General features: G+C 49.0%; 1 protein-coding gene and 3 non-coding genes across 7 annotated transcripts; 1 reads left to right on the top strand and 3 right to left on the bottom strand.

Moving 5' to 3' along the window:
- Nucleotides 1-497: 497 nt before the first annotated feature.
- TRIM41 (tripartite motif containing 41) lies at nt 498-9,891 on the bottom strand. 4 transcript variants are annotated; one of them, XM_058548438.1, is made up of 7 exons: nt 9,071-9,891; nt 5,445-5,540; nt 3,393-3,623; nt 2,826-2,848; nt 2,498-2,625; nt 1,897-2,072; nt 498-1,343 (listed from the first exon to the last, which is right to left on the bottom strand). In XM_058548438.1, exons 1-7 carry the CDS (start codon nt 9,878-9,880, stop codon nt 1,209-1,211), a joined length of 1,599 nt encoding a protein of 532 aa, XP_058404421.1. In that variant the 5' UTR covers nt 9,881-9,891; the 3' UTR covers nt 498-1,208. The 4 variants fall into 4 exon arrangements, with proteins under 4 accessions (XP_058404421.1, XP_058404395.1, XP_058404404.1 ...); XM_058548412.1 differs by having other exon boundaries at nt 1,232-2,072; nt 3,393-3,656; XM_058548421.1 differs by having other exon boundaries at nt 1,232-2,072.
- Nucleotides 9,892-11,892: 2,001 nt separating this feature from the next.
- Nucleotides 11,893-11,965, top strand: TRNAV-CAC (transfer RNA valine (anticodon CAC)). Its single transcript has one exon. It is a non-coding gene; the product is annotated as a tRNA-Val (tRNA).
- Nucleotides 11,966-21,607: 9,642 nt separating this feature from the next.
- Nucleotides 21,608-21,680, bottom strand: TRNAK-CUU (transfer RNA lysine (anticodon CUU)). Its single transcript has one exon. It is a non-coding gene; the product is annotated as a tRNA-Lys (tRNA).
- Nucleotides 21,681-22,143: 463 nt separating this feature from the next.
- On the bottom strand, nt 22,144-22,215 carry TRNAA-UGC (transfer RNA alanine (anticodon UGC)). The gene has a single exon. It is a non-coding gene; the product is annotated as a tRNA-Ala (tRNA).
- Between the last annotated feature and the right edge of the window lie 371 nt (nt 22,216-22,586).

The raw sequence follows: 22,586 nt of genomic DNA, 5'->3' as shown, positions 1-22,586 counted from the left end.
CTTGAATGTACCCTCCATTGCCTCCTTCAACTCATAATGGTAATGAGGCCTCTCATTGGCTTCAGCTTCAAGTTTGTGGGACTTGAACTAGATATAATCACATATAGAAAGACTTCAGAAGTGGAGTGTTCCTAGGTCTTGGGCTTGAGACCCATATGTGGAGATTGTTGGGAAAACCATAGTCATAAATTCTCAAAGCAGTGGTAAAAAGGAAGTCGCAAATGATTTCAAGTAGATTCTGCCGGGCATGCCAATAAAGTAGGATATTCAAATGGGGGGAGGAGGATAGGATTTGTACCCCAGTCGGTTGAAACAGGATCATGCCTGATGTGGCAGCTACCAAGGACATGTATTTGGTAAAGGTGCAATTAACCAGTCCTCAGTTCTGTGGCATCTCATTTACCGAAGGGACTGGCTTACTGTGCAAGAAGTCAAATGGCTTCTAAGTTACGTTCTCAAGCAGGTTCTGCTCATCTAAAGGAATGGACTCCACAAAAGAAGCAAATAAACCTTTTTATTTCCACAACACAGCCCATCTTCCCTTTCCCTCAGGAACGTAAAACAACCTCAGCGATCAAAGCTGAGGACAAAAGCTGCTAAGTGACAGAAGGCAAGGAGTTACTAGAAAAACAGATTACACCCAAGGCTTTCCTCTCGGGGGATCCAAACCCCTGTCCCCAGGCTCCCAGTCAGGGCTTGCCACATGGAGGGAACTAAAGACTTGAGGACAAAGGAATTTCACTGAACAAAAGGGAAAGGAGCCTGAGAATGAGAAGACCTGGAGGGATAGGATGGGTGAGCTTTGCTTTTGGGCTGAGTACTGGAAAAAGGAAGGGGGAGAAAATAATTTATTGGGTGATATAAAGGTACGTGGTTTCAATGGTGTCCACCATTCTAGACCTCTCACTGAGGCTAAATTCTCGCCAGTCTATGGAGGTAGAAATTGGGGATGGAAGGAAAGTGTAGAATCCCTTCTACTTCCCCCGGATAGTAAGACATTATTACCCAGCTCCACCCTTTTGCCCAGCCTGCCTCCCCAAAAAAGCTTCCAAATCCCTTAGCTAAAATTTGCATCAGAAAATGGAATTGGAATGGGGGCTGTCATCAGTCTTGCCCAAATCCTCCAGCCTCAGAAGTGACTTGAAGGTTGAAGAGCAGGGGTGGGGAAAGGGAAGTTTAGTAATGAAATTACCATCTCCCCTCATCCCCTACTCAAACTCAGAACCCTGGGCCCACAGGAGGGATAACCAGGCAGCTATTCTCATCAGGGACCCATGCAGACCTGTTTGGCAGACATAGGTGAGAGGAGGCCAAGCTGGAGGCCAAGAAAGTTCTTTAGGCTCCTAGAGGGAGATGCAGGAGTGGGAAGCAATGCAGTAACAGTGGGAGGAGCCTTTGAGGGCCATCTTCCACCACCACCCGCCCCCACAGTGCTGACCAGAGGGGCCCCTACGGGTGGCAGGCTGATCAAGGGCAGAGCTTGATGCGGGTGCCCTTGGAGAGCACCCGGAAGAAAGGGAAAACACGTTCGCCCAGGAAAGCAGCCGAGAAGGTGTGCACGTGGGCCAGAGTCTCTGCATTGTAGAAGCCCAGGCGCCCGGCCTCATAGTCCAGGTACACACCAAAGCGCCTCGGTTTCTCACTTGGGCTCAGCAGTGTCTGCTCCGTTGAGCTCTGTGCCTGGTAGCGTTTACCATTGGTGCCCACACACCACACTTCCCGCTGGAGCAGGGGCTGCTGGGGCAGGTAGAGCCGGCGACGGCGATGATGATGGCGTGAGGAGCAGCTGGCATCCCCGCTGCCCACAGAGGACCCCCCAGAGCCCACCTTCTCCTTATGATGGGTCGATTCACGGGCAGCACCCACTGCCCAGCCCCGCCGCCCACCCACCTCTACCTCCCAGTAGTGCCGGCCAGAGCGGAAGCCCTGGGCCCCCAGTACACAGCAGTCCGCTGAGAAGTGCTTGGAATGGTCAGCAACCTCCTGCCGCCGCTCTGCCAGGCGGACCCCTCGGTGGTCAGGGGACAGCATCAGGGCCGGGTGAGCCGTGTCAGGGTCCAGCGTCAGGTCCACTTGGGAGGGGGGAGGACAAATACGCCAGGGCTGGAACAACTGTTCTCCATCAGCAGCCAACTCCAGGGTTCGGCCTTTCCTGCCACCTTTCACCTCCCTCCCCCCATCCAACCAGCCTCAGCTCCCCACCCCATCCTAGAGGCCAGGCTCAGGTTCCTATGGGCTCCACCTCTTTCTCCACTCTTGTTTCCAGGACACCAGACAAGTCTTCCCTCTGGCCCCGGCTATTCTTGCCACCTCCCCACCCCCAACACCTACCTGGGCCACGACAAAAGCTACTCTTGGCCTGAAGCCCCGCGTGGCCTGCCTTTATCCTGCTCCATCTCAGCACCCACTCTTCCCTCGGGGCCCAACTTCCCTCAGAACCCCATCTCAGGTCTGTGAAGGGAAAGGCAAAGGAAAGTCTCACAGGTGACCTCCCTACCTCGGGCAGCCTGACAGAACATCCGGCTCATTTTCCTCACGATGGCGTCTGTCAGGAAGTCATGGCTATGGGGTTGACACGGGTCAGGGGACCAGACCTCTGGGGGCTGCAGCTGTACCTCTTCACACCTGGAGGAAGGGGACCGGGCAGGGGGTGGGACCACGATATTCCCAGAGGGAAGAATAGAAACTGAGGGGAAGGAGAGGAGGATCCAGGAGGCAGAAACTTGGGTCCTGGGGAAGGAAGGAGAGGAGCAGGATATCCAAGAGAGGCAGGGATGGGGAACCAGATTCCACTGGGTCACAAAGGATAAAGGGTGGGAACACACCTATTGAAAGTCTCCTTGATGTCCTGGGAATAACAGAAACAAAAAGAGGGAGAGGGAAAAAGAGACAAAGAGAGAGTCAGCTGCACAGGGGCGGCTCCTTTCTCCCAATCTGATTCCAGCCAGAGAAAGGAAGGACTGAACTTGAACAGGGAGGCAGAAAAAGCACCCTCAAGGCCCTCAACCAACGTGCATCTATCTCAATCATTCCTATGCCTCAGCATGCCTAACTCATCCTGCTGTGAGCCCAGTAACAGAATTTTCAACCCCAGTAAAAGAATTTTCAAAATTGACTTGGTCATCTTTCAGGATGTCACTGTCAAAAATTCTTTTCTCAATTCTTATTTAAAATCTTCCTTCTACAACTGAATCTTCTTTCTTTTCACTAGGTATAATCATCACACAAACCACATTCTGTCTCCAGCCTCAAAAAACCTTTTGGTCTTCAGGTTAAGTCATTGTGGGTTCCTCCCAATGAGAAGAGAGGCAGCTCTGCACAGCTGTTACAAGCACTGCCTGACAGAGCAAACACGATACTGGGGGGCAGACAGGGAAGGAGGCACTGCTCACCTGGAGCAGCCGCAGGCCCCCCTGCTGGCTCCGTTCTTGGGCCTCGGCCAGCAGGCGGCTCAGCTGGGTAGCCTGCTCTGCAAGGCGGCTGGCTGCTGCTCCTGCACGCCCCAGCTGGGCTTCGTGCATCTCTCGGAGGCGCTGCTCCAGCCCTGCCTGTTCTTCAGCCAGAAACCGTGTCAGCCGCCCAAACTCTGAGGCCACAGCTGCCAGCTCCGACTTCATCTGGCTCTGGGATGATGCAAAGAGGATGATGGATACCACCTCAACACACAGAAACATAAACCTCCAGTTTTGCAACTGCTGTCCCTCAACCCAAGGCAAAGGAGCCCTATATCCCGAATGGAAAGAGGCTCCTGTTCCCTTTCCCACCTCCCAGCTTTACCACACACCACTCCTACACTCCTGGCACAATGGTCCCAAACTCTGCCTGCAACACTTAACTCCACCTTGGCTACCTAACTCGACTCATTCTTCAGGTCTAAGCTTAAACATTCTCTGAGAGAAGCCTTGCCTCCCCTCCAGATCTAAATTTCATTATTCTGATTTCTGATTTCATTGTACAAATACCACTGTATCTCCTCAAGGCAGACATCTCAATTTGAAATGGTCAGTTTACATTGGAATACCTTTTAACCTTTCCCCCACTGCACCATAAGCTCTGTTTGCCAGAGAGTCCTCGGACCCTGGCACAGCACCATCCACAGATAGGTGCTTGGTAAGAATTTTTTGAAATGAATAAATAAAAAATTCAGGAATCAAGATAGGAAGTTAGGGTCCTGATTACACCACTTGTGTAACCTTGGGAAAGTAACTCAATCCTTTTATCAGGAGTTGGCAGACTTTTTCTCTAAGGGCCAGATAATATTTTACACTTTAAGGGCCAAGAAGCAAAATCAAGGATATTATGATGTCGGTACTTCTATATATAATGAGAGAAAACTTCTGCCCACTCCCACTCCATTTGCCTGGGCTGAGCAATCCTGGATGATGGGCACCATTTTCACCCAGATATCAGCTAGACACATTCTTGGGACAAAGAGTAACAGGCCAGAGTGGGGAGGGAAGTCCTGGCTGGCCAAGGAGGTGGAGGAAAGTCAGTTTTACTCTCTGTCCCAGTGACACTCAAATCCTGACACTTTCTCAGCACCCCAGGAACCCAGAAGTCTCAACTTGGGTAGCTGGCTGGAGGCAAGATAACTTGCCGACTCCCAGACTCAGATTCTACCACTCAGTCCTGGCAGTTGCCAGCAGCAGAGTCCCTAAAGGATAGGTGGCAATGAATGAGCACGGGCCCTGGGATGTGGCAAGGCCCAGCCACTGGCCAGGGTGGCAGGCATGGAAGGGATAAGGGAAGAAGTCAGACAGGAGGGATGTCCTGGCTTGGTCTCTGAAGCTCAGTGCTAGGCCATTCCAGTGCCTGCTGGCTTTACAAAAACAGGCAGGGGGTGAGAGATGGAAATTAGGAAAAACATATCTAAAAATACTCCTTGTGGAGGGGTAAGCAATAATGAAAAAAGGCTGAGAAACACTAGAAGATATAGGGACTAGACGATACTAGGTCTCTGCAATGCTAACATTCAGTAATTCCTCCCCATCCACTAAACACTCTGGCTCCCTCTCATGCCTAGGGCTGCTCTGCCCACCACCTGCCAACCATCCTGGCACCTGGGGCTTCTCTTATGGCTGCTATGTGGATTCTTCCTTGCCCCTTTCTGCCCTCTGTGCTATCTCATGTGGTGGGCACAGCAGTGTGGGGCACCGGCTCTGGGCTTAGGTGTCCGGGGTGGTAAGCCTGCTCTGCAGCCTTGGGCAGGCACTGAACCTCTCCAAGTCAGGCCTGTTTTCACTCCCTTTTGGAACCTAGGAACAAACACCTCCTGACCCACTAAGGCCCCTTTCTTTTCAGAACGCTAGGAAGGTGTCGACCTCTCTCCCAGGCCTTGGCTGCCCCTCTTCCAGGGATCTAGTCACCATTTGTGAGAGTGGGGAACCCATCTTCCCTGCCCTGACCACAGAGCCAGTCAGCCCCTGCCAAGGACATTCACCCACCTTCAGCTCTGTCACCCGCCTCTCCTCCTTGGCCTTCATCTTCTGCACAGCCTCCAGGTGCTTCCTCAGTGGTTCCACATGTCCCTGCAGTTTGGCCTGAGGGAATGAAAAAAGGAAGGTTAGAGGCCTGGGCTAAGAGAAGGACTTGTCCTCAGAGCCCACCTCCCCCATCCTCCCTGCAGTGGTTTGGGGCTCAAAGCCTGATCCCCATCACAGGTATCAAATGAGCATCATACTCTCTTCTTCCCCTTTCTTCTCTTCAGATGATGACAAAGGCCTCCAACCCTCCACCTGCACTCATGTACAGAAGCCCTGGGCGTGTTCTCTAAACATAGGATCCTGCTGACTACAGAGCCCCACACTCAGAGTTGGGGTGGACCTCACTTGAGCCCCTCACCTCACAAAGTCCTTCCATATGAATATTCCTGCCTATGGTCCCTTCCCCCTCATGAGCATTCTTCCTCATAACTTCCATCTCTACTCTTTTGATGATTTTGTGCCTGTGCTAAAAATCCTTCAGTAGTTCTCCACCACTTGCAAAATATGAGGCTCTCATTGCCACTACATTTCTAGCCTCCTCTCCTACACCTACCCCTTCTACCTAGAATTTTAGTTTTAGCCACATAAAACTACTTGTCTTTTCCTGAGTATAATTTCATACCTTTATCCACGCTGTTCCTTCTGTCTGAGATAGCCCTTTTCCACTTGGCCCAAGGCATTCTTCCTTTAAAACCCAGCTACTTGACCATGGCCCTGATCCTTACCATCCCCAACTTCCTCTGTAATCCAAGGAAACATGAATACAACCTTTACAATACTTGCCAGGCACTGTAATCATTTACAAGTGTGCCTCCTCCAAGACACAGGGGCTCCTGTGGGCAGGAGCCCCACTTTACTTATTTCAATTTCTATGCTTCTCTCCGTCCATCTGCCTTCTCTCTCATTCAACTACTTGCTAAATGAAAAACAAAAACCCTCTCCTCCTAAGGTTTTAACCTTCACAGCAAATATGCACTTGAGCCGTGTGTTCCAATCATCTGTAGCAGGATCTTTTTCTTTGAAGGGCGGTTAGAGAGACCAGTAAGGGTGAGATAAGCCCGACCTATCTGCTCTTTCCCTTTTTATCTCCTCTACTACTTCTGCCCTCTCCTTCCTTTTCCTTGAGTGGTAATACAAGGCAGAAGAGCTCAAGCCTACACTCCAACCTGAACCTAAACGCAGACCTGAGGCAAGCCATGCTACCAGTTCCCTCATCTTAAGATGGGAATTGGGAATAAGAGAATCCACGTCATGGACAGTATGCTTAGCACAGTGTCTGCCATACAGCAAAAGATCAGTAAATGTCATCTAGTATTCCCTGTCTAGGCCTAGGCTGCCAATGACAGCCTGATAATGACCCTTGAACTAAAGAGGTTATTGACCCAGAGTAGAAAAGGCAGTTGTTGCACAGGATAAGCGGTTGTAGAAAAAAATTACAGTAATAATAAGATTACAATCAATCCATAATGTGAAAATAGTATAAACTACCCCAAATTTTACCTTTTGATATTACTTTCTACTTTTCTCCAGTAGTGTCAATAATTTCAACTCTATTAAGTCAGAATTCATGATGCTTAAATTTCCCACTTAATATTTTTCCTAAATTGTTGACAAAAAGTTCATAAGCACATATCCAAACAGAGTACTATTTAAGAGAAATTTTCAAAGACCTTCAACTTTTTAGGAGCTTCATTTATAGATCATTTGTGTGTTATTACCTATTCAATAAGGAAATACTTCTACAAAGTAACACTGTGCCAAGCTATTGCTAGTTAGTGTACGTATCTGAAAAGAATAAACTACCTACCTGTAAAATAGCCTATAAGTTGGAAAGGGCATCACTTGAATTAGTTCTACATAATAAAACTTACATATTTACATTTGCTGATCTGTTAATATCAGATTATTTGTGTCCATATGGCCTCCCCAAATTGCAGAGCTCTACTGGGGTGGCATTCAATAGATGTGGCTAACATAAATTAAAATCCAATTTCAGAAGCTCTTCGGAAGAATCCTGCAGAAGGAAGGTAGAGAAGAAGGAGTAGAATGCCCATGGATAGTCCACCCCAGGATCCAGTTAACAAAGTGAACATACATTGATGTTAACTAGGAACTGAGTTAACCGAGGGAATATTAAAGGGAAGGACTAAAGGAGCTCACAACCTCTCCTAATAACGCAGGGCCTAAAAGGCAGGCGATGTTACCAACGCAGTGATTCCCATGCTAGGCAGGGCTTTCTAAAGACATTCTCCTCGTCACTGATTCAGAATCCCTAGGGTACTTTTGAAATCTCCTAGTTATTGGGATAATCAGCCAGGTTTGACAGTTAGTGTGTGGAAGAAATAGTTACTTGTTATAAGGGGATGTAGGTCTGTCTTAGCTGTATCACTCACAGATCCAGACACGTTACTCTACAATTGTCATAAGACAAAAAAAGCTCTGCGCAGACCACACAGAAGCAGCTATCCTCTCCCCCTCCTGGTCCCACTGCTTCAAATCCATCTGGGCCTTCACTCAGTTCTGTCCTGGATGGCTATTTGTGCTGGCTGTCTCACAGAAAAATCTCCTTTATGTCCAAAAAGAGTCAGGATCAGAAGTAGGGGGCAAGATATTAACCAAACTAAAATCAGACTCCAAGAAGAAAAGTCACATGTCAGAAAAGTCAAACTAACAACAGACATTCAAATGGTGGTGACATTGTTAACAATATAGGCCAGGGGAGAAGGGGTCATAACCAAGTCCATCACTTACAAGTAGCTGTGTGGTCCTATGTATATATCTGTTTCCCAATCTGTAAAATGGAAACAGCATATCAAACTCACAGGGTTGTTTTGAGTTTTAAATGAGATAGTCCATGAAAAGTGCTTAGTAAGTGTTTGGTAATAATACTGGAGAAATTAAAGTTCAAAGGCATTCAGAGACTTGCCAGAGTGAATTCAGAGCCAGGTGTTCTGACTTATAAGCCTCTCCCTTTTTTCTGAATTCCCAGCGAAGAAGTTCCGGTCAGTACATCAGACTGATGCAGATCCAACAAAAATCCTCTGCGAGAACCACGCCATATCATGGGGTGGGTGGGATACCCATTAGAAGGCCTGTGTAGAGCATTTGTGTCTGACACTAGTGGTCATTTCTATGCTCCTGCTCCTCAGAGCCCTTTCTTGTTCTTTGAGGCCCCAAGTTCTTCCCATCTCCAGAGGTCTCAGTCAAAGACTTAAGACTAACCCAGAGGAAAATGAGACTGGTGGTAAAGCCCTACGGCCTGTCATCTGCACTCCTACACTTAGGGACAGTAGAAGTGTGAAACAGCAGTGGCTTTTCCCCAGGAGATGAAGCCCAGTGATATGGCATCACCAGCTTTGCCCAATTTACTTTGAGGAAGCCAGTCTTCCCTGGTCTTCTTCACTGTATGCTTTGTCTGTTTACAGGATCCTTCTCACTCTAACCCACCTTGGTGCCAGTAAGTCCTTGGATAAGAAGAATCAGTTCATCAGTACAAGAGATTCTTTGGGAGGATGACATGTTTCCTTTCCTAGCTTCTCTTACTTCCTCTCCACCCCCACTAAACTCCCTTCTTCTACTTCTCTCACCTTGTACTCCTGCACCACCTCCTCCAATGGCACCACGCTGTGCTGTTTGTGGCTCCTGGATTCTCGGCACACCACACAGATGGCCTCTTCGTCCACCTCGCAGAAGAGCTTCAGGGCTTCCTGGTGTTTGGGACAAATGCCCTGCTCGGTCCCACGGCTCCCTCGACCAGGAGTTGGGTGCATCTGTCGAATCACCTGGACCATGTTGGCCAGCTGCAGGTTGGGACGGAAGCTCCGCCTAGGAAAGCTCTTTCGGCACTGGGGGCAGGTGAAGCACCTCCGAGGGGCTGGAGGCGGGGGCAGTGGGGTGACGGGCTCTAGCTCTTCTTCCTCGTCCTCCTCCAGCACTTCCTCCTCGTCCTCCTCATCCTCCCCCCTCAGGTCCTCCTCCATGTCCCCCAAGTAGTAGTCCAGGTCTTCCTCCTCGTCCTCCTCCTCCCACACGTAGTCCATGTTATCCCAGTTGGACCCGCCCACGCCACTGGTCCAGAACACACCCTCCTCTTCCTCCTCGACCTCCTCCTCCATGTCACCCTCATACTCTTCATCCCGCATGGGGGTGTCCCACCCCCCACCGGCCCCCACAGCCTCCACTTCCTCCTCCTCCCCGTCCTCCTCCTCCTCCTCCCGGTCTAATTCGTCCCTGTCCTCTTCATCCTCCCCTCCCCACAACTGGGTTACACACACGCGGCAGAAGTTGTGCCCGCAGCCGATGGACACGGGGTCCGTGAAGTAATCGAGGCAGATGGCGCACACCGCCTCCTCCTGAAGGGTCTGCACGGGGTTGGGTGCCATGGCAACGGCAGCCATTTTAGTGTCCAGTCAGCCAGTGTAGACGGGCGGCGGGGGTCGGGGGTCTTCCCCCTCAGACGCCCTGACGACCCGGCCCCACTCCCAGCCCTGCCTCTTCACACTTTGCCTCAAGCGCAGCCAGAGAAATGTCCTCCCAACAACCCACCCCTCCACACACAGTACCCTACTCCCAGACGACAACCGTGTCCCTGCGAGAGGAGGGGAAGAACAGAGCGCCACTGCCAAGTCCCGCAAGTGGCCCTGAGTGCAAATCTGCCCTAACGCTCCCTTGGCCTCCTTATAAACCCCCGCCCCCCCCTCACTTCCTGGCCCCGCCCCCTCACTTCCGGCCTCCCTCCCAACACTTCCGGCGCCTGGGAGCCACCGCAGCTCGCGAGTTGCCTCCGCGGTTGCGCTACGCCCCCTTCTCCCTCTCTGCCCCCGCCGGGACCCTGGGCGACAGGAAACGGCGAGGAGACGCTCTAGCAGACACCCAGGAACAGGACAGGAGGGCTAGAACGATGGAGGCCCACGTCTCGGTGATGCAAGGGAGCGGGGAACGCAGGCGAAACAGAAGGACCGGCCTCCTCCATCTCCTGCCACTGGGGGCAAACTTCGGAAGGCGGTGGAAGCGCTTGGTGGCCCTCCGCTCTCGGTGCTATGACCGCATCGGCGCGGCGCCATCCTACTGACCAGACACGGAGTCGCAACAGCGACTCCCCGCAGCCCATGCCGGAAGCGGAGGGGCGGGCCCTGTGAGCTCCCTGAAGTACTTCCGGCCCTTCTAGGCGGAGGACTTTGTTGTTTGAGGACTCAGTCGTCCCTCGGAGACGGCGCAGGGGCGGGGCCTGCGACTCTTCTCCCCCCTCCTCCCCCCCGCCTCGCAGCTGTAGTCGGCGTTTCCACACCCGTTTTAGAAGCTGCGGTCCGGTCGCTGTCGCGTCCCAACTGCCCGTCAGTAAAAGACTGGTGACAGGTCGTTACCGGCACGTTCAAACGTGGAGCACTCGAGCTGTAAAATGGGAATCCTCTTAAAGATGTATTCTTAAGTGAAAAAAGCAAGGTGCTGAACGATGTGTAGAGTACACTACCATCTATGAAAAAGAGGGGAAAATGTTAAATGTATTTGATATCTTAATAGTCCTGTGTGTGCTCATGTAAAATAAGGGTAATAGTGCTTGTCCAGAGGGTTTTGTGAGATTAATGTCATGCAAAGCGACTAGAATGTTGCTTAGCACATAGTGTAATATAAGGTTTAGCGACCCTTTATCATCGTTGTCGTCTGTCTGGAAGAATCCTAGCAGCAGAGTTTCTCTGGGAAGGCTGAGGGTCCGGGGTAGGAAGGACACTTTTTCGTATATGTCGTTCTGTATCTTTTGAATTTTGAACCAAGTCAATGTATTAAAAAAGAAAACTTTTTTTCTAAATGTCATGGATTCATACAGCACTTTCTGAGCTGTGCACCACGCGCGCTCTGCACCCAAAATACCTCCAGGTCTGTCTGCATGGGGTCCCAGCCTAAGGGCAGGGACTCAAGTTGGGTTTGTGGGTTTGATTTTACTTGAGAGACTCTTATCCGGGATGTAGAACGGTATTGGGAAAGATGCCGCTGTGCTACCAAGAGCATCTCTGCGACATAGATTATTTGTGCGATAGAAATACTTGAGGCTTTTAACAAGATGACTGTTTAATTTTTTAAAAAACCGTGGGGGAAGTTACAGGACCATAACTCATGTGCGGAGCGCCCAGTGAGTGCCGGACGCCGCGCGATGCCAGAACCGGCACGCGAACTGACCTCGCTCCGGAGGGAGCCTGCGCGTGGACGCGCGCCACTAAGGGGCTGGTCTGCACGCGCCAAGCACGAGTCCTCGTGGGCGAACGGCTGTCCTAGGCCGTCCCGGGAGCTGTGGCTCTGCTGTGTGGGAGAGTGCGGCCGCAAGGCGTGACCGCGGCTCGGCCGGCCCGCGCAGCCCTGCGGTTCCCGTCCTGTGTAGAGTCCGGTGCGTGTCAGGCGGCCCGCCGCCATGCTGGTTTCCGTAGTGTAGTGGTTATCACGTTCGCTTCACACGCGAAAGGTCCCCGGTTCGAAACCGGGCGGAAACAACTTTTGCTCTCGCTTCGATTTCCGTTGTCATCTGCTCACTTCGCCTCTGGGGGAGAGGGGCTATCACCTGAAGGGAAGGACGGGTGTGTGTCCCTCTGTATCTCTGTTTCAGGGAGACGGGCAGTGGAGCAGGATCGCGGGAGAGCCGCACTCGCAGCATAGCACTGTAGATGCTTCAGTGTGAGTTCGGGGCCGCGCCTCAGCTAACCCCTTGCTTTGCCCTCGGAAGCCCCCACGGTCACCTCTCCTAGTCGAGGGGCATAGTCTTCGGATCCCCCGGCTCTAGTCTCTAGGACAGACCCAGGCATACAGTAGACGCTCCATAATACACGTGCAGTTGCTTCCCTGCACGTGGATCTTGGTCTCCTGGGACACAACACAGATGAGCGGGGAGGTGGTCAGGCTAGTTCAGCCTGTAGAACTTCAGATCCTTAATCTCAAGATCTGGGAGTTCGAGCCCCACGTTGGATGTGACCCTTTTTGGAAATGAAGATGGCGAAGACAACAAGCTCCTCTCGAGACCGAGAGCTAGTGGACCTCCGCATCCCCAGCGGTGGGCGCCCGTAGCTGAGCGGAAGACCTCGAATTGGAATGCGTTCGGCCCTAAGGCCCTCCCTGGCCGGAGGGGAGTGAGTGAGGGGCAGGCGCCGGCGGAGAAATTCCTGGGAGCCGGCTCCTCAGGCCGCCTTTTCGCTTGCTGAAATCCGCCTACCCACGTTCAACACGTATTAGGCGCCTTCTGTTTACCAAACGACAGGGTGTCCGGGGCGACACCTGGGCCGCCCGATTCGCGACCGCCTTACTCTGTGATTTAGAGGTTAGATTCCGCGCTCTCACCGCCGCCGCCCGGTTTCGATTTCCGGTCAAGAAAGAGGTGCCCTGGTAATCTGAGATCCTCGTCTTCAGTATATTCTATTTCTCAGTTTTAAGAGTCGATCTTTTTGTAAAATGTTGCCCCACGCAATCCGGCCTCCACTTTTCCCCCCACACATAAAGGAATGTAAAAATGTCCTTTATTTTGGAACACGCTAACATGAACATCCTCAGTTTACCCGTCTTGTCAAGAAATTCTTCCTGAACTTCAACTGAAATTCATTCCTTCCTGTTAACTGTTTCCTTAGTCCCGCAAATTCAGCCCGTTTTCTGTTTCTCATCTGTAGAAGTCTCCTCCACATACACAGCAGACCACAAGAGAAGTCTGTTGATCATATAAAGCTGGTTTATTTCCCTTGCTAAGCGAACGATACAAAGCCGATACAAAGCCTCAGTCTCGGAAGTGTATCGAAGCGGGGAGTTAGGGAGGGTTTACATGACACTGTGTGAAGGCAGTCTGGACGGGAATTGGTCAGAAAATGTCAAACAGCCAGAGTTGCTAGTAGTCCAGCCCCGCTCTGCTCAGGCCACCCTGGGGAGTTACTGTTACCGCAGTCTTATCTGGGAACTTATGAGTCTAAACAAGCTGGTGTTCCAAGAGTTTCAACTTTGACACTTAGTGTTGCACAAATACTTGCGGATTTGTTTGCAAATTGTGGTTTCAAGGTTATTTTTTACACCTTGACTGGGCCTGGAAAACATTCCTAAAAGATTCTGGCTTTTCATTAAGGGGAAGCCACAATGGACCAGCTTCTCTTCCCCGTCTGCCAACAAACCAAGGAAGGCTGCCTGAGCTTTCCGCTACAATTCCTGCTTTTCTCTCTTCTCCACCCCTCCACTGTCCCTCCGGCCAGGCCGGGTTTGGAATCCCTCTCCAGGTGAGTGACCCACGCTGCTCTTGGCACAAAGAAGTCAAGCGTTCTTTAGCTGAGACGTTCAGCAAACACATGAGATCTTTGGTCTTTTGCCCCCTGGGTGATGGAGACCAGAGAGACAGAGAGACTGGCTGAGTTACCTTTTAGAGGGATCCCTTCAGGAATAAGGAGCAGGAGGTGTGAGAGGAGCGAGGCTGTGTCAGGGAGAGGAGCTGGAAGGACACAGCTGTGGTCCTTGATGGGAGGCGGCTGGTGAGGCAGCAGCTGGATGGAGAAGGGGGTGAAGGAGCTGGACGCATGGTTTGTCCCCAGGCAAGAGAGGGGGAGTTGCGAGTTTGTGCTTTAGATGGTTTAATAACAGAGACTGAGGACTGAGGGTGAGGGGTTGAGAGAGGAGCAAGAAGTAATGAGTTCTGTCTTGAACAGGTTGGGAGGCGTCTGAAAGGACATAGTCAAGACATGTGAATCTGAAGCTTGGGGAGAGCTGTCCTTGCTGGAGCCACACATGCGGGGGGGGGGGGGGGGGGGAGGGTGGGCCAAGCTGGAAACCCAGATCTGACCCCGGGGAGATGGACTCTGGTAGATGGAGGACGAATCGGAATAGAAGGAGAGCCGGCGGCGAAGCTTCCACCGAGGCCAGGTGAGTCGAGATGTGCAGAAAGAGGGGACAGACAAATCGGTACTCAAATTATGGTCTAGTAAGGGAAAGTGGTAAGCGTCCGTGGATCTGGCCACCGGCAGGCCCCTGGTGACCTTGAACCAGACTGGACAAGAGGGCCTCCCTCCTGGCGCTGGGGTAGAGAGGGCCTTCGGGTCACAGACACGCCGAGGACCCCTCCGAAATAGGACTCAGCCTTTGTGCCAATTCCTGGCTCCCCGGGGCTTCGGGAATCAGTGTCGGTGACGGGAAAACATTTTGCAATATTAAACCATCCATCTTACTCTTAGATTTGCGTATATGTAGATCTACGTATAACATTCGTTAAGCCTCATCCCAATACTGGACGTTAAATGCTAGGATTGATGAGTTTTATTTTTATAAACTACTTAAAAGATTTCATTAAGTTTTCAAAATTTAATAAAATTTTTATCTTTATTTAAATAACATTGACTTAAAATTTGATATTAATTTCAATTTCCCTTTTATTTTTAATAAATAATTTTCCATAATTTAGAAGTATATAATTATTTCGAAAGCATATGTAAAATTAATTTCATTTTTGGCTTATTTATATTTATTTTAGTTTACATTTTGACGAAAATATGTTTAAATCTCGTATACTTTGGATAAAATTTGCATTTCTATAATCTTTTAAATCTTTACTGTCAATAGAGCACAAATCATGTGAAAATTTAAACCCTCCGGCCGTCTTCCTAGAAGAAAGAGAAATAATGGAGAGGGTTATCCAGTCGAAACCCTCCGAAGCCACTTTTACCTTCGCTCCTGCGAGGCCTGTTGCTTTCATTCACTGCATTTTTTTTTTTTAATTGCTGGACGTGAATGATTTCATGACCCACTAACGGGTGGCGCTTCGTAGTTGGACAAACACTGTGGGACCGGTATTCCAGGACGAAATACTTCCAAGGGCTCTGACCTGGCGGGTGGAGCGGGGAGACCTGGGCGGTGACCACGAACACAAGTCCTGTAAAGCTCCTGGAACAAATCAACGGCCGGGGGGTTTCTGTAGTGTAGTGGTTATCACGTTCACCTAACACACGTAAAGGCCCCGGTTCGAAACCAGGCGGAAACAACTCAGTCTCCGTTGCTATTTCTTCTAATTAGTGAATTTGTCTCACTCAGTCATTTGTCGTTGGAATGTACGTGCCTCTATTATAGTTTTATCCGTACTCCCGCATGTCCCAATCCATTACCAGTTCACTGCAATCAGTATATTCCAGGCCTCTAGGTCTATGGTGCCAAGAAGGTGGTCTTTGTCATCAGAGCCTGCCTTCAAAGAACTTGCAATCCTGATCGATTAAAAGATAACAAAAGGCGGAAATGCCACGCGACGACAAATGACATATTGAAAAGTGCAAGAAGGAATGAGTTGAAATTCAATTAAGCACAGCCCGGAAAGTGGCGCTGGTTCTGCCCGCGCACTGCTGGTGACTGGCTGGGCAGAAAGCCGGCCGCTCCCGCACGGTGCCGAGGACGACATCCTCACTGCGGACGCCACCGCGAGCGAGCCTGAGTTTTTCTACCCTAACTGGGTCCACTCCCATCCCGCACCTCCCCCATCCACCGGTCCTCAGTGGGGCCCCCTCCGCTCTTCCAGTGGCGCCTTACGCTCTGGCTTCCCGCGTGCCCCCCAGTGCAGACCCCCCTGGAGTCTACGCTGTAGCCCTCCCAGCGTCTGGTATGTCCTCAGCGGCGGTGCAGAGCAGTAAAAAGGACCGTCAGTCTCTCCAAAAGTGTCTAGGTGCCCCGCCCTCTTCACCTATCCTCATTGGCCTCAGGGCAGAGAGACGCGACAGGTGTGTTGGGAAACAGGCTCCAGAGGTCAAGCGGAAAAGGCAGCGAAAGCTCCAGAGTAGCAGCCCAGCAGCGCTCCCCTCCCCTAATCCAGAGCTCCTGGGGGAGAGAGGTCAGTGGAGATGCGCACTGTGTAGACCCATGCACTGTGTAGACCCATGCAGCGCAGTCTGCTTCCACGCCTGGAAAAGGGAGTGCACAGTTGCACACACCTGACGGCGCCGCCTTACACACCTGACAAGCAACTTCTTTCCTAGCACTTCTGCCAGACTTGAAAATCAAATAAATAAAACATCAAAGTGGTAAATCAAATTCTCTTTAAAGTTTCATACATCTTAAATGCAGGCAAAGCATAATCAAAACTACCCCAGTGATGGCAAAACTTGTTAGACCATCTGCATCTGCATAATATACACAAAGTATATCAATATCGTGGCCATTTCTTTATCATTGCTCTTTCTTACTCATTTGTATACCTTCCCAGCATTTACAGATGTACTCACCCAGCAGGAAGGCCAGGGCCCAGCCCTGGAACTTAGCGCCCCAGAGCAGTGAAGCATTTGGGAGAATTCTCCCAGACTTCCCCTGCTGACCCAATTTCTTTTCTTCCCTCATGTTTTACTGACTGATTTAAGCTGAGCCAGTACGTGCCCTCCACCCCAGGCTCTGGACTGCCAGAGTGTCTCTGCACCCCCTCCAAGCTGACCTCCTTGGTGGCCCCAGGGCTTTGGGAGGCCAGGACCGTCACTTAGTCCTGTCGCTCTTCTCTGGGTTGATTTTAGCCTGTGCCTCAGCTGTCATGAGAGTTCTCACCCATCTTGTGGAGACAGTACACAAATCCAAAGCAACACAATTAACAGCAAAGATCTGGCTGCACTGGGCAACAAGCCCTGCAGGAAGCGGTCTCCTGTGAGTCGTACTTCTTTTGGGCTACATTTAATGTTAACTTGTCATCATGGCTGTACAGCTTTCCTAGACTCATCTTGTTTCAGTTAACGCTGTTATTCTCTTTCTGATGCTTGAACTGTAGCTGTGTCAGTGGGAGCCCCTTTACACTTGCTGCCCGTCTGTCCTCTCAGCTTTGCCCTGACTATTTGAAAGCATCCTTGTTTCCTGGCAGCAACTCACACTTCGAGCCTATCTGTAATTTTTCCTGCCCTAGGGTGCAGAGGAATGTTCAGGGAGCTAGAAGTTTTTTCAGCGAAGACTAAAAGAAAAGAGCCAAATCTGGGTGCCAGGGCAGTGCATGGGGCTGAGGATCCCTGGCTCCCCCACTTCCAAATTAACTTAGGGAAGTAGTTTAAGGGATGTGAGTTCACATTGATGGTTCTATTTAGTTGTAGCTTTGCTAGATCTTTGCATTTTTTTCTTTTTTTTTGTGAGGAGATCAGCCCTGTGCTAACATCTGCCCATCTTCCTCATTTTTTGCTGAGGAAGACTGGCCCTGGGCTAACATCCGTGCCCATCTTCCTCTACTTTATATGGGACGCCGCCACAGCATGGCCTGACAAGCAGTGCATCTGTGCGCTTCCGGGATCCCAACTGGCAAAACCCCAGCCACCGCAGTGGAGCTCTCGCACGTAACCGCTTGTGCCACCGGGCCGGCCCCCTGCATTTTTTTCAACTAAACCTCAACATTATTAGTCTACAAAATTATCTTCCTAGATGTTTATCTCTCACTCAAAGTAATTGTATTCCTTTTTGCTTTATTTTTAAAACTTTTTTATTTGGAAATTTAAGGTAGAGAGAATGGTATTATGAAACCCTAGTACCCATCACCCAGCTTCCACAATTCTCTCTCTTCCACTATTCCTGTTTAATCTCTACCTTCACCACTTCCCACCCCACTTGCTCTTTTCTTTACAATCCTCATAGATCTCATGGATCTTTCTTCTATAATTACTTTATTGGCCATCTCCCCTTCAGTCTGTCTGGTCTCTGTCAACCTTTAGGGTTTAGGAAACAATATTAATAGCTACAAATCCCATGAATTGGGCCCTTAGTATGGACTCGGCATTGTTCTAGGTGCTGGGCGTACGTTGGCTAATTGCATCCTTGCAACAAACCTATGGTGTACCACTATTAAAAGGAAACTTCATTTATTCAGTCATTTTTCATTGCAGTGAAAAAGACAGGCCAGGTCTCTGCCCTCCTGAAGTTTAGCTTCTGATAGGCAATTAAGATAACAAACAAGTAAACAGAGAAATAATCTCAGATGGTGATAAGGACTGTGAAAAAATTAATGCAGGTGTTCTAGTAGAGTGGCAGGCAAACAGAGGACAGCATTAGAAAGATGGGCCGGGAAACATGCATTAGAAGAGGTGACAATGAGCTGAGGCAAGAAGATAAGAAAGAGCCAGCCTTCCAAAGGTCTTGGGGAAGAGACTTTCAGGCAAGGGAACAGAGGGTTCAAAGACCCTGAAACAGGAGCTTGCTTGGTGGGTTCAAGGATGAAGGGAAGACCAGGGGCTGGAGGGTAAGGAGCTACAGCTGGACCTCCTTGGCTCTGCATTCTAATGACTCCATCCACATCATTTGCTGTTTCTGTTTGCCAGTGGATAGAAAAATGAGTGGAGGACACTGGATCTGCAGTCTTAGAGGACCCCTAGGCTAATGAGGAACACAGTAGGACCTGAACGCAGAGTTTTTAAGGACAGATGAGTGAGCACATAGGTTCATTCAGAAGACTGCAATTAAATAATACACCAGGGGGTTCTGAGTGCTGTGGATTGGAGGTTAAAGCAGGGAGTCTGCAGCAGCAATCAAGGTTCAGATACTAGCTCTGCGCTCCAGATGTGTGACCTAATTAGTGACGCCCCCTCTGCACTCCTCATTCAAGGTTCAGAGGGATAAGTCTGTAACTGTCATTTGAAATGTCGAAGAGAATATCACCAGCCACTTAGATGTTCAGTATGACACCTTTTGGTAACTTTAATTCATGAAGTGAAAGGGATTGTTCCTGTTGTTTCAAAAATGGCTAGCTTCATAAGAAAAACAACTGTTTTTGTAAGTTGAATTTAACCTTGAGAAAACTGGGTTTTAACAGTTACAACTATAAGTTGAATATTACTCACAAAACAAGTATGTAGTCTTTTCCATATTCAAAAGCTTTCCACTTGCCCTTAGACACTAAACATCTCAAATGACAGCAGAGAGGGTTTCCCAAAATATCCCGTGATTTTAATCCAGTTGGTCCTGACATGGAGTGGAGGAGCAGGTCGTGCCCTGTCATCTTTTTGGCCACTCTTCCTCTTGCAGGCAGTCCTCCAGAATTAGGTTGTTCTGGTTGACATTTTATCTTCCTACGTATCCAAGATTCACATTCCCCAGGACACAAGCATGTGACTGAGACTTCCCTTTTATTTGGGGGACTTGCACCCTTGAACCAATGTGATATGATATAAACCAGGTGAGCATGTGATGATGGTTGAGCCGTCTTTCCTGATGCTCCACACTCCTGGGAGAATGACTTTGTCAAGTCTAGTAAAGGGAAACCACTGACTGTTAAAGTAATAAATGATACTGTAGTATTTTTAGACTAATCAGAAAATAGCCATAAATATATTAAACCTGGAGATAATTTTCTGCTTCAAATAAGCTATTTAAATGAAAATATTCAAGTGGATGGTTGATTAATAATTTATATATAAATTATATATAATCATTATTGTAGACCACAAACTACCTGTATGGTTTATATATGCCCCATATGACACCAAGACCAAATAGAAAATCACGTACAAATTTAATTTCTTATCTCCGGTTGGATTCCTCCTGTCCGAGGGAGAAAATTGGCAGAGTAACTGAGTAGGCCTTTCCAGTGAGGCCATGGCTTTGCAAGTGAAGAAAACAAGATACTCCACAGAAACAGGCCTGAAAAGAGAAAAAATAATGTCCTATAGAATTGAAATAGAAACCATAATTGAGAGTGACACTGTGACCTTCAGAATCTTTTGTCGGAGTATGCTCCTGTGAGGGGGCCTTGTAGGCCCTGCAATGGGTATTATCTTGTAGGACAGGCAGTGAGCGACCCTGGCAATGTTAAAGGGGAGGGGAGGTCACATGTTTAGCTGTATTGCTAAAGCAGCCCACTGCCACCAAAGCAGTGGAGAAGCAGGGAATCTCATTCATGGCAGCTGGGAGGAAATAGCCTGTAGGATCCACAGCTGACGATTTGCCTTAACTACATGCTTATTAACTGCAGCATTGATTTTAATAACAAGAGACTGGAAACAGTGTAAATATCCATCAGTAGGTGATGTGTTAAACTGTGATTCATCTACAGTGGAATATTATACAGCTGCAAAAAAAGATTGAGGAAATTTTCTGTCTGGAGGTGGAAAGATCTTCAAAATATAACAGAGCTGTAATTATCTTTTTGTGTAAAATAGAGGAAAATAAAAATGTATTTGCATCAAAAGAATATGTAGGCAGACACGAAAGCTGTTACCTAAGGAGAGAGAATGAAAGTTAGATGTTTTTCACTGATTCAATTTTCACTGAAAAATGATCCAATTTTTGAACAGTATAGTGTATTATTTACTCAAAAGATATTTTAAAAATTTGTTTTGTGGTGCAAACTCTGTGGAAAGCGGTATGACGATTCTTCAAAAAATTAAACATAGAGCTATCATATGCTCAGCAATTCCACTTTTGGTTATATACCCAAAAGAACTGAAAGCAGGAACTCGACAGATATTTGCACACCCATGTTCATAGCAGCATTATTCACAATAGCCACGAGGTGGAAGGAACCCAAGTGTCTATTGATGGATGATGGATAAACAAAATGCATATATACACACAATGGAATATGATTCAGCCTTAAAAGGAAGGAAATTTTGACCCATGCTGCTGCATGGATGAACCTTGAAGATGTTATGCTAAGTGAAATATGCCAGTGACACAAGGACGAATACTGTGTGATTAGTCTTATATGAAGCGCCTAGAGTAGTCAAATTCATTGAGACAGAGGTAGAAGGGTTGTTGCCAGGGCCTGGGGCAAGGAGGGAAAGGGGAGTTAATGTTTACTGGGTACTGAGTTTCAGTTGGGGAAGATAAAAAAGTTCTGGAGATGGATTGTGGTTATGCCTGCACAACCATGTGAATGTGTTTAAAGCCACAGAACTGTACACTTAAAAATGGTTCAAATGGTAAATTTTATTATGCATATCTTACACAACTAAGAAAAACTCATTTTGTTAGCAGATAAGGGATAGATTAATCAATGAATGATCAAGTAGTCACAAAAAGCTCAAATGAACATGTATTGTACACAGGAAATTTCCATTATAGCATTTCTTTATTTTTCCAAGAGCGGGTGAAGCAATGCGTTGTTTCATGTGGCCAATCCTAGTTTCATGTGGCCAATCCTAGTTTCACGTGGCCAATCCTAGTTGTTCTAGGGACAAAACAGCGCTCGCCCAACGTGGGGCTCGAACCCACGACCCTGAGATTAAGAGTCTCATGCTCTACCGACTGAGCTAGCCGGGCATCCGCGCCGCAAAGGGCCTTTCAACAACTCTTAGTTCAAGAAAAGATTTCGGCTGTATCCAGCTCGACGTCTGACCTGGGATTTGCTAGGTATATGATCAGGCCACTGAAGGGCTTTTAGCAGCCCAGAAAATACAAATTCTGCCGCTGGTACCTGACAATCCCTCCCACTCCTCTCCATCTGCTGCTTGCTCTGCTCTGTCAGCAAACCTGGCCTTTTTGCATTCCCGGGAACCTGGTGCTGAGGAGGGAAAACATGCACATCCTGATGGCACGGGCGCCTCACCCTTGATTTTTAATCCGGAGTTTAGAGGCAGCGATCGGGGCTTGGAGTAAAGGGGGCCCGCCGACCCCTCCAACCTGCGCAAACTCCAGGGTCTGGGGTTTTCCCCGGGGCTCTGCAAAAACGCTGTTTCGAAACTTCGGAGAGAAAAAAAAAAAAAATACTGGACGACATTCGCGCTGGAGATGCCGGGGATCGAACCCGGGGCCTCATACATGCAAAGCATGCGCTCTACCACTGAGCTACATCCCCACTTCCTTTACTTTTTCTCCATATGCATTCTTACCTATTTGCTCCAACAGGGCGTGAGTGGGCAGCTGTCATCCGCCAGACACGGCAACCCGGAGGCTGTAAAGCCTGGTGGGCAGCCTGGCGAGCTGTTCCAGGGTCCTTTACTGGTTCCATGAGAGCGGACCTCGACTGAGGGACGCCCTGGGGGAAGATAGAGCCGGGAGAAACACCTGGAGGCAGCGGTGGAAAAAGAAGGGGAAGTCATTGGGCACGATGCCCAAAATGAACTGTGAGCTGAAAACGGAAAGTAAGGAAGACTGTGTGCAGGATGCTACGTTTGTTAAACGAAAAGAGGGGGGAATGTAGTAAAATATATACTATTTGTATAAAAT

Source organism: Diceros bicornis, chromosome 1, assembly GCF_020826845.1.
Source record: "Diceros bicornis minor isolate mBicDic1 chromosome 1, mDicBic1.mat.cur, whole genome shotgun sequence".
Lineage (NCBI taxonomy): Eukaryota > Metazoa > Chordata > Mammalia > Perissodactyla > Rhinocerotidae > Diceros > Diceros bicornis.
The sequence above is the reverse complement of the archived record's forward strand: the minus strand, read 5'-3'. Positions and strand labels throughout refer to the sequence as shown.